Source organism: Capricornis sumatraensis, chromosome 14, assembly GCF_032405125.1.
Source record: "Capricornis sumatraensis isolate serow.1 chromosome 14, serow.2, whole genome shotgun sequence".
Taxonomy (NCBI): domain Eukaryota; kingdom Metazoa; phylum Chordata; class Mammalia; order Artiodactyla; family Bovidae; genus Capricornis; species Capricornis sumatraensis.
In genome coordinates this window covers 11,661,957-11,675,301 of record NC_091082.1, presented here as the reverse complement: position 1 = coordinate 11,675,301, position 13,345 = coordinate 11,661,957, and the positions used below count along the sequence as shown (strand labels likewise).

Here is a 13,345-nt window from a genome sequence, read left to right as displayed (position 1 = left end):
CTCTATAGTATTCTGTTCTGGTCTAGTTACTTCAGTTTCCAAGAGCTCAGTGGTTTTCCAACTTTTTTAGATTTTAATTCATGCTCAGAAATAGCATTTTATTATTAGGACCCGTAACATATATACGTGTGTGCATTTGGAATAAAGTTTCATGAAACAGTACTTTTACTTCTTGCAAAACACACTGATATTTTCTTCTCTAATCTGTTTGACTTTTTTTTTTTGGAAAAATGATAGCAACCCACTAAATTGATGATCTGACAATGTATTCTGACCTACAGCTTAAAAAACACTGTTAAATAGCTGAAATGACTGCTCTTGGTTGGGTAGTGATTTTTCCTGTTCTTGCATTTTAAAAACAGTCTTGGAATGTGAACAAAGCCATCTGTAGGACAGTTGCTTTATTTGATTGATTTCTCTGTGTCCCTTCATTTTGTTTGTTTTGATTTTTAATGCTCATTTACTTTTGTCCCATGAGCTGAGCTGATAAAGTCACAGAAAAGAAAGTGAGAGCTATTTCCCAAGTAGTGTGTGTGTGTGCGTGCGTGTGTTCGTCGCTCAGTCATGTCTGACTCTTTGCGACCCCATAGATTGTAGCCTGCAAGGCTCCTCTGCCCATGAGGTTCTCGAGGCAAGAATACTGGAGTGGGCTGCCATTTCCTTCTCCAGGGGATCTTCCCAACCCAGGGATCGAACCCTGGTCTCCTGCACTGCAGGCAGATCTTTTACCATCTGAGCCACCAGGGAAGCCATGAGCACGTCTTACTGGTGAGAGTTCCCAGCGACGCTCAAGGAATACATTGTTGTTTAGTCGTTCAGTTGTGTCCGACTCTGGGACCCCGTGGACTATAGCCCGCGAGGCTCCTCTGTCCATGGAATCTCCTAGGCAAGAATACTGGAGTGAGCTCCCATTCCTTCTCCAGGGGATCTTCCCGACCCAGAGATTGAAGCCCCATCTCCTGCATTGGCTGGCAGATTCTTTACCACTGAGCCACCAGGGAAACCCCTGTGTATATATAGTAAGCACTCAAGCTGAGTTAACAATTAAGAAGGCTGCTTGGCTGGGAGGGAAGTTAAGATACCTGATCAGTTTTCTCTCTGCACGGTTGAAATATGTATAGATTCTCTTTCATGAGAAATATCCTTCTCTTTTCTTGAAGAATTTTCTAGCCTCCCATGTTCTGTTTCATGTGGTTTGTGAGGCTTCTATAGTAATGTTTCTTTGGATCTGCTTTATACGGCAGATTTTGATGTGGAAACAGCCACGGACCCCCACGTTTCTAACTTTAGACTCCCTTGATGGTGAGCCTCAGAGGGGCCTCAGCCTCTGTGGCGCTCAGGCTTTGCCCTGCCTCTGTCGTCAGACTCCTGTCTCCATTGGCTTACTGCTGGGAGCATTTCCTAAGCTAGCTACCTTGAAGATTTTTCTTGACAGTGAGAAATATCTTTTTTTTAGCTCCAGTTATATTTAGAACCAGAGAATTAGCTCTAAACAGCCCTTCAATTTGGTTCCTAAAAGGGGTCGTAAAGAAAGGAAACATTTAGCTAAAGGAAACCAAGATTGAATTAGGGGAAATCTGATGTTCATTTTTAACTGTCAAATTACTAAAGCAGAATTTCCCTCACCCTCTTACACAATGGTCATTCTTCTAATATGTTACTTTAAAGTCCTCATAAATTACCCATTTTCAGTTTGTTCCAGAGTAAGGCAACTCACATGGACCCCATACCACGTGGTACCCACATGGAATACTGCAGTATTCCCAGTTTTTTAGCTCTGGGTCCCCTGAGATTCTCAGTTCACAATTCAACAATAGAGAAATACTGTCAAGCCATTAGTTCCCGAAACCTCATTTAGTGTTAAAACATGGTCATTTTCCAGCTGGCAGTACATTTCACCATTCCGCATGTTCACTAGTCTTGTCTTCATGTACATGCTTCCCCACCGTAACCTTCACCCCCTTTCTGGTGTATCCCTCACCTGCTTTTCTTTTTTGCTCCATTCACAAGTCCAGTGGCACACGGTCATCTGCCTTAGGATCGCCTCAGTCTGATGCATGCGAGTCTAGATGTGTCTTCCCCTGTGAACACCTATAAGAAAAGGAATAAAAAGAAATGGAGGTGGTTAACCTTCCTCAGCCTGAGATGGGGTTCCTGCAGCCTGACGGTGGATTTCATCTTCGATGGCTGTTTCGCAGCCGTCAGCGCTCTGCTCTTAGCCTGTTTACCCCTCCCAGGTGTTTTCTGGCCCTGCGGACAAACACGCGTGTCCCATGGCCGCGGAGCTGTCACACCGTCACGGTGACCGGCTCCTGGCGATGTCTGGGAAGGGCTATTTCCGGGGACTTAAGTACACTGATGTTTCCAAGAAAGGCCTAATGACTTGCAAGTAAACTTATTTTTTTCTTTGCTGCTTTGAACTCTGATGAGTTGAAATAGTTAAACTTTCTCTTTATAACCCTCAGTAGCCATCAATGGAAGTAATCTATTTGTCATTTCATGGTGACATTGATATTTTTACTTTTTAATCTTTAAAAATTAAAAGTTGTTTTATTTGGTATATAATTTTTTAGTTGATTTACAGTGTTGTACAGCAAAGTGATTCAGTCTTATATATGTGTATGTACGTGTGTGTACGTCTGTACATATGTTCTTTTTCAAACTCTTCTCCATTATGGTTTTCTGCAGGATGTGGAGTGTAGTTCTCGGTGCTCTACAGTAGAAGCCTCTTGTTTCTCTGTTTTATGTGTAGTAGTTTGTATCTGCCAATCCCAGGCTCTTACTTAGTTTATTCCTCCTCACCCACTTACCTCTTTGGTGACCAGAAGTTTGTTTCCTTTGTCTGTGAGTCTGCTTATGTTTCATAAATAAGTTTATCTGTATCATGTCTTAGATTCTGCATATAAGTGACACCATAGGGCGTCTCTCTTTCTCATTCATTTCACTTGGTGCGATGCGCTCTGGCTCCGTCCAGGCTGCCGCAGATGGCACTGTTCCGTTCTCTTTCAGGCTGAGTAGCAGTGCACATTGTGTGTGTGCCCCACCTTCCTCATCCATTCCTCTGTGGATGGGCGCTTGGGGGCCTCCCATGTCCTGGCTGTTGTAAATAGTGCTGCTGAAACATTAGGGTGCCTGGGTGCCTGTGTCTTCTCAAATCATAGTTTTCTCTGGACATATGCCCAGCAGTGGGACTGCTGAATCATAGGGCAGCTCTATTTTTGGTTTTTTAAGGAACTTCCGTACTGTTCTCCATAGTGGCTATATTAATTTACATTCTTACCAACAGTGTAGGAGGCTTCTCCACACCCTGTTCACCATTTGTTAATTTGTAGAGTTTTTAATGATGGCCCTTCTGACTGGTGTGCGATGGTACCTCTCTGTAGTTTTATTCTGCTGTTGTGATCTATTTTTTAAAAAAATTTTATTGGCATATAGGTGACGTATCATGTGTGAGTTTCGGAGTACAGCAGAGTGAATCAGTCAGACGCATAGCCATTCTTTGTCGGATTCTTTCCCCATATAGGGCCTTGCGGAGTGTTGGGTCGAGCTCCTGCGCTGCAGTAGCAGGTCCTCCTTAGCTGCCTCCCTTAGGTGTAGCAGTGTGTGTGTGTCGGCCACAGTCTCTCAGTTTATCCCTCCCCCTCTTCTCCTCTCTGACAACCCTAAATTTGGTTTCTACATCTGGGACTCCATTTCTGTTCTGTGAAGAAGTTCATTTGTACCATTTTTGTTTAGATTCCACGCATAAGCAGTATATATGGGATTTGTCTCTCCCTGCCTGCCTGACCTCACTCAGTGCGACAGTCTCTGGGTCCGCCCATGTTGCTGCAGATGGCATCATGTCGCTCTTTCTTAAGGCTGAGTGATGGTCCATGTGTGTGTGTACCACATCTTCTTTATCCATTCCTCTGTCACCTCCTTCTAGTTTTGATTTGCACTTCTCTAATAATTAGTGATGTTGAGCGTCTTTTCATGTGTCTGTTGGCCATCTATATGTCTTCTTTGGAGAAACCTGTATTTAGGTCCTCTCATTTTTTGATTGGGTCATTTGTTTTTTTGGTTATTGAGTTATGTGAGCTATATGTGTATTTTGGAAATTAAACCCTTGTCAGTCACATCATTTGCAAATATTTTCTCTCAGTCTGTATGTTGTCTTTTCATTTTGATTATTGATTATTCATATTGATGATGATTTTCATTTTGCTGTGGAAAAGCTTATAGGTTTGATTAGGTCCCATTTGTTTATTTTTGCTTTTATTTCTATTGCCTTAGGTTACTGACTCATGAGCTTTCCGGACACTACTTTGCTGAAGAGACAGTCTTTCTCCATTGTATCTTGTTTCCTTTGTTGGAGATTAATTGACCATAGGTGTGTGGGTCTGTTTCTAAGCTCTCTGTTCTGTCCCATTGATCCATACAGACACTGTTTTTTTTAAAAAATTTCTCAGCAGTTAATACTTTCACAACCCCAAATCAAAGTAAAAATGACAAGTTTATGCAAAATGTAAACCCTCAAATTTATTAAACATTGTTGCTAGAAAACTGTCTTCTTTCAATTTTTGTTTAATTTTTGGCATTTGTTTTGGTACCTTATGAAACTAAATTTGTTAAGTGTTGCTTACTTTTAAGTTAGATACCATGTCTTCTCTGGAACGTATCTCGATTGAAAGGTAAACATATGAAAGAAGTTTGGGTGATAGTCTTTTATCTGACGGTAAGCAGATAGTTTTGGAAAAGAGAGTATATGAATTAGGTCAAAGATGGCCATTTCCAAGGGAAAAAGAACAAAGTTGGAGTAGTATGTGTAAGAGAAATAAAGAATACTATTCTAAAAATATACATTAAAATAAAGAAACCATTATTTTATGGGGCAAAAAGAAAGGGGAACTAAAAGTAATGTGTTAAAAAAGGATATGGGAAGTTCAGGCAAATGCTGAATATAAGTTCCTTCTAGGCAGTAATTCTGTGTTCTTTGAATTCAACATCTCTCTGCCTTTCCTCTAACACACACTAACATACATAGTGAAATATAACCAATACATTGCTCTTTGCTAACAAACCCGGTAATACTTACTGTAGGTTAATTTACCTATTAAGGATATGTATGCTTTAGAGGCACGATTCTTTTTAAAATCCCTATGCTTGCTCTAGTAGCCTTGATCCCTCTTAAAAAGACTAGCTTAAAGGGCTATTTTCTCAATTCACCACCACTTGTTCGCTTTTGGCCTTCCAAGTTTAACTCTTTGGGAGAAAATCTGGCAGATTATGGTCTTAATCTTCCTTTTTTGAGCAGAGCAGGGGTTTTTACTTGCAGCCAAGATATACTTTTAACACAGAAAGCTAGGACTGTTAGAGTCCCTGAAATCGTCTTGTCCATCCTTCATTCTTCTCTCAGAACTTCCCTAACACCAAGCCAGACAATTCCTGGCACAGTGGGCCTCAGTCGCTGTTCATACACAGCAACTGAGGCTTTGTAGTCAGAGGAGCCTGGATTTACAGCCCGGCTTGGCTACTTAACTGTGTGACTGCGGTGCTAGGGCACCCCCCATTTGTAAAACAGAAGTAGTAATCCGTGTGTTTCAGGGCTGGTGTGAGGCTTCCGTGAGAGGCTAGGTGTAAAGCAGCTAACACAGTGTCTGGCCCTTACTGAGCCTCCCTTTGAATGGACTGAGAGGAGGATTTCCTCCTCTCTCAGACACCCATCTGTTCCCTGACAGCCACCCATACTGGAACTCCTTCCACTGTGAAACTTCAGCCCTTCTGGTTCCTGCTTAGTTGGACTTGTTATTGTGCTCCATTTAGGAGCAAAGTTCTTCATAATTATTATGAAGTGCTGTTGTTATAAAATTAAAGAAGAGAGAGGTGTTATAAAATACAGAAGTTAAAGTTATAAAGTTAAAAGGTAACTTTTACCTTTGTTCAGACGCTTCTTTCTTTCTTCTCCATTCTTCTGTTGGCTTTCTTGATGAGTCTAGAGAATGGTGAGAGTCTAATAAATGGTCAGAGAATTCACACTCCCAATTCTGTATCTGTGGGTCCCTGGGTGTTTGAATATCCGCACAGTAGAATGCATGGAGGCTATCCAGTACCTCCCTGACAACTTGTGTGGTGTATGGTTCATCACAATGTGAAATCAGATGGTTTTGATCCTTCAGGCTCCTTGCTTGTGAGCTGAGATGCAGACCTAAAGCCTCTGCTTTGATGTGTGTGGGGTCGTACCACACTTCCGCTTTTAGCACGGTGGCCTCATGTTCCTGTGGCTAGTTGAGGGCTTTGGTTGGGATTATGGGTTTCCTCAAGTCTTGTTCTGGTCTGTGAGTTACCACTCCCTACTTTTACTGGCTAGGGAGATGAGCTAGTATCCATTTTATGCTGACTGCTGGGGTGAAGCCCTGGGTTGGCACAGCTGCTTGTGGCCTGTTATATTCTAGAAAGCAGCTCAGCCACAGCTCCCCATTGGAGAGTGTTCAAGAGTCAGGGTGTTTTCTACAGTGTAACAGGAAGAGGGGGCATGGATGGACTGTGTGTGCTCAGTGGTGTCTGACTCTTTGCAACACCACGGAGGGATGTATTTGCCTTGCTGTATAATTGACATTTAAGAGTGATAGTGATTTCAGAGAACTGTACACAAATGAGGAAGAATCAGCCCCGAGTAAAATGGGGAAAACTTCCTATTGTTCTGTGAGAGTGGGCATGGGAGGAGAGTTGATGGTGATGGTCGATGGAACATGGAGACAGGGCCTGGAGTCCAGGATGTGTCAGTTGTTAAGCGAGGGGTAGGACCATATAGTTACGTGCTGCTTTTCTGTGTGATGGAATGAGGTTGCAGAACTGTAGACAAAACAAAGACATTCATGACCGATCTGAGTGTGTGATTGTCTCCTGCTTGAACTGTTGGTTAAGATGACGGTCCGTAGCTATCGCTGAGGGTGTAGTGTGCTGTGAGCCATAGAGAAAGAGTCCTCACCAGTCAGAGCCAGTATTCTTAGGAAGTGGTCAGGCTTCAGTGACTGAACCATTTCTTCTTGGCACTTACGATAGTGTCATTTTATATTAAAAAAAACAACCAAAGAGGAAAATCCTGGTGTTTGCAGAGTAGCAGTTTGCTTTTTTATTACATTCTCTTAATCTTGCCAAGAGAATTGATGGTAATATATCAGCTTCTGTAGATTCCACAGATTTGTGCAGATATATTATAAAAGAGATATCTCCTTAGGAATTTTCTGTGACTTAAGATGGGAATTATGGCATACTCTTCTGATTCCCTGGATTCTAATTCCTTGACTGATTTCAGAGCTTCCTCACTGCTTCATTCTTGGAGTAGACGCAAACAGCAGTTCCAGATAAATGTGTGAGATATGGGTTAAAAAATAGACAGTTTTACATATGATGATTGAAAATGGTTTTGAGCAAATAGTAAAGGCATCATTCATTCATCCAGTAATTGCACATTTATTTATTGAACGTTCAGTAAGTGCAAACACTGTTCTAAGTGCCAGGAAGGAGTACAGCCTTCCATGAAACGGTCTGAGGTCAGTCTTCCCTCTCAGGTGGCCGTACTATATGGGCCAAGAACAGGGCCCATCCTCTCTGTGAATTTTTTTTCACTCCCTGTCTCCAAGAGACAGTGCGGCTTCCCTTTTTGTTTATAACCGTCAGGCATGAGTCATCCCTCTGCCGTGAGTGTTGCAGAATCACGCATCACATTCCAGTCTAGTTTGTACTGCTGCCAGGGCCTCAGCCAGCAGCTCTTTTTGCCTGTCTTTCAACAGTCAAGACAGTCAGAACAATGAGACCGACTAAACAAAGTAATTAACTGGGGAATGGAGGAGAGAGAGCACGGTACTTGTTTTCTATCCGTTTTTGTTTGTACAAGATACATTTAGGAGTACATACCTTCTTTCTAGGTGCCAATGCACCAGGCAGTGTCTACCATCAGAGTTCATTTTAGGGGAATTTTTAAAGCTTGATGTATAGTTGACGTATAGTAGTATATAAGTTACAGGTAGAAAACGTATTAGTTCACAATTTTTAAAGGTTGTATTCCATTTATAGTTATTATAAAATATGGGCTATATTCCCTGAAGCTTATTTATTTTATACACTGAAGTTTGTACCTCATAATCCCCGACCCCAGTCTTTCCCATCTCTCCTTCCTTGTCTGCACTGGTAACCACTAGTTTTTTGTCTGTGCCTTTGTGTCTGTTTCCTTTTTGTTATAATCACTAGCTTGTTTTATTTCTTGGATGCCACTTGTGCGTGAGATCATGCAGTGTGTCTTTCTGTGTCCGTTTCCCTTGGCACAGTGCCCTCCAGGTCCATCCGTGTGCAAATGGGCACATTACATTATTTTTATGGCTGAGTAGTAGTCCATTGTGTGTGTGTGTGTGTGTGTGTGTGTGTGTGTGTATTTTATAGTGAAAGTATTAGTTGCTCAGTCATCCAACTCTGTGACCCCATAAGCTGTAGCCCACAAGATTCCTCTCTGTCCATGTAATTATCCAGGCAAGAATACTGGAGTGGGTAGCCATTCCCTTCTCCAGGGGATCTGCTGGTCCCATGGATTGAACCCAGGTCCTCCTACATTGCAGACAGATTTTTTTTACCATCTGAACCACCATGGAGGTGTAGGGTGTGTGTGTGTGTGTGTGTGTGTGTGTGTGTGTGTGTACATATATACACCACATCTTCTCTATCCACTGAATCCACTGTGTGTGTGTGTGTACATATATACACCACATCTTCTCTATCCACTGAATCCACTGAATTTTTTTTTTCAAAAATGGATTTGCATTTGTGAGCAAATAAAGTCAGCTCTCCTTTACAAAGGATATTGGTTCTACAGGTGGACTTGGCAGCTTTGGCTGCCAAGTTCTGTTGCACACGTGACATGGTCCTTTGAGAAAAACCTGGAAATTTACTTTAAATTTTTAAGAAAATCCATCAAATAAACAAGCAGCAAAATTCTTCCTGAAAACTTTCTAAACAATACTTACTTTGGTTTGAATATTTAGACTTTTTTTTCTTAATATTTCTCTAATAAGTTTGATTGATTCATATCTTTAAAAAGATATATTTAAGACAGAAGCCATTTAACAAAATTTTTAAAAGCCACTGTCACCTATAATTATCTTGTTATAACTTCATTTCTTGAAATTCTCTTCTAGTCTGTAATTACTAAATGTAATTAGAATGTTGGCATTTAAGTGATTGCATGCTATACTTTGGACCTTAAATGTCCTTACATACCCTCTTTTTTGAGCGTGCCTCGTGAAGCGATTCATACTCCAGCACTGTGACTCAGGGCAGTGAAAGGGGGCTTGTTCCGAATAGCAGAGTGAGTGTCAGATTAGTCTTCCAATCAGAAAACATTCCATGCAGTTTGAGGCACAGGTGAATAGCAGATTTCTTCTTGGCCTAGGCTTGGCTAGAAAGCAAGTAGATTTATACAGTGTTTGCTCAAATTACAAATGATGAGATGCTAAAAGCACTTTTAGGGATTTCAAAGTGGCCAGCCAAATGAAAGTTCTGTGGCCTACCTGAGAATAAAATTTATGAATTCTTTGTTCAGGAAAAAGGTGAGGCCTTTGTACTTTAGTGGAAATAAGAGCTTGCTGTCTCTCACTCTCTGTCCTTTAGTACAGGCACACACACACACACACACACATACACACACACACACACACTTACACACAGTACAAGAAACAATAAGCTGGCATTTCCCAGCCCTTCTCCATTGTCCAGAGAAGGAGCTCAAAAAGGAAAACTCTTTAAAACATTTTAGAATTCTGCAAAGGATTGATTTTGAGTCTGCAGACTTCAGAGTTGGTGTGCCTGCAGGGGTAATATAGGCATGAGTCTCCAGATCAATGCTTAGGTCTGGAGTGCCAGGCAAAGTAGACAATTTCAGAGGTTTAGAGGAGCAAAATTTATTTCCCTCCATATTCCCATATGGATGGAAATGTATGCTCTTAAGTGAGTCGAGATCCTTAGTGAAGAAGTATAATGATAAGCAGAAACCACTAGCTAGGGAAATGACCTGTTTAGGAGTTGGGTATATCAGTGATGATTGGGTTCAAACATAGGTAACAATCAGAAAAATAGGGGTTTGCTTAAGCAAGACAGAGGTTAATATAGTTTTCCCTTACATAAGTCCAAAGCTAGGCAATTGAAAGCTGGTGTGGCAGCTCTGTAGTCATCAGAGATCCAAGCTCCCAGTCTCTTTTTGCTTCCTCGTCCTCAGGGCTGGCTTCCTCTCTCAGGATTGCCCAGGGCTGTAGAAGGGCCACTGCTGCTCTGTCCTCAGACCTGCGCTCCAGGCAGGAAGGGCAGGGCCAGAGCGTGGACTCGCTTGCAGAGTGTCTTTTGTCCTACCTACTATTGGCTGCCCCTCCATAAAAGACATTGCCTTCCCAATGATGCAGAAGTTAGATATTGAGTAGGCAGACTGTAGTCTCTGCCAGCCAAGTGATCATGAGCATAAAGGTGTTCCTGAGACCTAGATGGCTGAGACCTTGGGATGTTTGCCAACTCTTAAGGTAGGATGATAATGTTTGACAGATCTAACCTTTAGTTTGCTGCTTGATTGATTGATTCAGCAGTATTAAGGACTTACTCTATACCAGGCACTGAAATTACAGGAGTCAAAAAGATAGACATGTTCCCTCTCTCGGAAGAGTTTATAGGCTAATTGGGAAAAAAAAAAAAAAACAACCTTGTTTTTAAATAAATAAATAAATTTTAAGTATAAAAGTGTATTGACTATTAAGAGAAGGAGAAGTAGCGAGTACTCCCCTAATAGGGATTTCTTATTAGGAAAGACTCCAGAAGGGTATGACACTGTATACACTGAGATTTAAAGGATGCATGGGAGTTAGAAAGTTGAGGATGAGTCAGTTTAGAAAGAGGGGGAGGAATGTTCTAGGCAGATCCACTCCCAGTCTGAGTTCTTTCTTCATCAAAGGGAATCAGCGGGAGTTTCCAAAGCAACAAAAGGGACTCCAGGTTCTTTTTTTATCTAAAATGGCTGAAACGACTGCCATCCTTTCTACTTACTTGTTTTTTCACTGTCTCTTGATGAGTGCCTGCCTGCTTAGGTGGCACCAGGGAGTGTTGGTAACCGAGGAAGGAGGGGGACAAGTGATTGGGGCATATACTGAAGCCCAGATCTGCATTTTGGTCTCAATGTGGGACTCTGGGGAGGCAAGGACTGGTTCTGAGCCTGAAGTGCTGATATGACCCCGTTCCCCTTCCAGGAAGTGGACATTGTGGTAGCACCGTGCCAAGGCCTCCGGCCCACAGTGGATGTTCTGGGTGACTTGGTGAATGATTTCTTGCCTGTGATAACCTATGCACTCCACAAAGATGAACTCTCTGAGAGGGATGAGCAAGAGCTTCAGGAAATCCGAAAGTATTTCTCCTTTCCCATATTCTTTTTCAAAGTGCCAAAGCTGGGCTCGGAGATAATCGACTCCTCCACTGAAAAAATGGAGAGTGAAAGGTTGCCGCTTCATCGCCAGCTGACTGACCTGGGCTATCTGAGCAGCGGCCACTGTAACTGTGGGGCCCCCGGCCAGGACGCCAGAGCTCACAGCATGTTGGTGGAGCACAGCGAGAAGCTGAGACTCTTGAGCGCGTTTTCTCACCAGGTGCTGCAGACTCGCCTGGTGGACGCAGCCAAGGCCCTGAACCTGGTGCACTGCCGCTGCCTCGACATCTTCATTAACCAGGCTTTTGACATGCAGCGGGACCTGCAGATCACGCCCAAACGTCTGGAGTACACTCGGAGAAAGGAGAATGAGCTGTACGAATCACTGATGAATATTGCCAACCGGAAGCAAGAGGAAATGAAGGACATGATCGTTGAGACTCTTAACACCATGAAGGAGGAACTTCTGGATGATGCCGCCAACATGGAGTTCAAAGGTGGGTCCTAGAGAGAGCTTGGTAGGATGCAGGAACTGGGGCATCCGCGAACCCTTTCCAGCTGGCGTAGAGTACATCAATTCTGAAGCCCAAAGGAACCTACCCCGATGGGGCCCATTAGCAGCAGCCTACCTGAAATCATTGAGTGAGGTTGGCCTCTCTTGTTCTGAGAGGCCTTCTTGGAAAAATCTGCCGTCATTCCTTCCTATTTGATAAACTCATCCCAATACTGCTCTTTGGTCTCCAGTTCTCATTTGTATCCCTTTGCCTTCTTAAGACTGGAGGAGAGCTGCTTGAAGGATGTCGCTGAGTCACGCTTTCACCCTGACTCCTTTGTCACGGCCCATGCTGCTTTGCTGGGTCTTTTTTGTGTGTCATGGTCTCGTTTTCTTTTCAGGGTGCTCCTGAGACCTAACTCAGAAGGATTTCCCAAAGGAGCAGTTTTTGCTTTTCCGGCATTCCTATCCTTCATGAATAACTGTTAACAAAACTGGGCCAATTGCTTAGTCGTGTCTTTTGGTATCTGAGGTCTGGGTGCTACTGACTTTGTATAGTGACTCCTGCATGAACATTAGCTCTCAGTTCAGTTCAGTTGCTCAGTCATGTCCAACTCTTTTTGACCCCATGGACTACAGCACACCAGGCCTCCCTGTCCAGCACCAACTCCTGGAGTTTTCTCAAACTCATGTCCATTGAGTCAGTGATGCCATCCAACCATCTCATCCTCTGTCATCCCCTTCTCCTCCTGCCTTCAGTCTTTCCCAGCATCAGGGTCATTTCCAGTGAGTCAGCTCTTCACATCAAGTGGTCAAAGTATTGGAGTTTCAGCTTCAGCATCAGTCCTTCCAGTGAATATTCAGGACTGATTTCCTTTAGGATTGACTGGTTGGATCTCCTTGCAGTCCAAGGGACTCTCAAGAATCTTCGCCAGTACCACAGTTCAAAAGCATCAATTCTTTGATGCTAAGCTTTCTTTATAGTCCAGCTCTCACATTCATACATGACTACTAAAAAAAAGCCATAGCTTTGACTAGACAGGCCTTGCCGACAAAGTAATGTCTCTGCTTTTGAATATACTATCTAGGTTGGTCATAACTTTTTTCCAAGGAGTAAGCATCTTTTAATTTCATGGCTGCAGTCACCATCTGCAGTGATTTTAGAGCACAAGAAAATAAAGTCTGTCACTGTTTCCATTGTTTCCCCAGCTATTTGCCATGAAGTGATGGGACTGGATGTCATGATCTTAGTTTTTTGAATGTTGAGCTTTAAGCCAACTTTTTCACTCTCCTCTTTCACTTTCATCAAGAGGCTCTTTAGTTCCTCTTTACATTCTGTCATAAGGGTGGTGTCATCTGCATATCTGAGGTTATTGATATTTTTCCTGGCAGTCTTGATTCCAGCTTGTGCTTCATCCAGTCTG

General features: G+C 42.7%; 1 protein-coding gene across 2 annotated transcripts in view; it reads left to right on the top strand.

Annotated features, from left to right (window-relative positions):
- Window positions 1–13,345, top strand: part of DSTYK (dual serine/threonine and tyrosine protein kinase) — a 50,450-nt gene that overhangs the window by 23,384 nt on the left and 13,721 nt on the right. For both annotated transcript variants that reach the window (XM_068986163.1, XM_068986162.1), the window contains exon 3: window positions 11,256–11,925. In XM_068986163.1, the coding sequence (XP_068842264.1) occupies window positions 11,256–11,925 (670 nt within the window). The remainder of the gene's footprint in view (window positions 1–11,255; window positions 11,926–13,345) is intronic.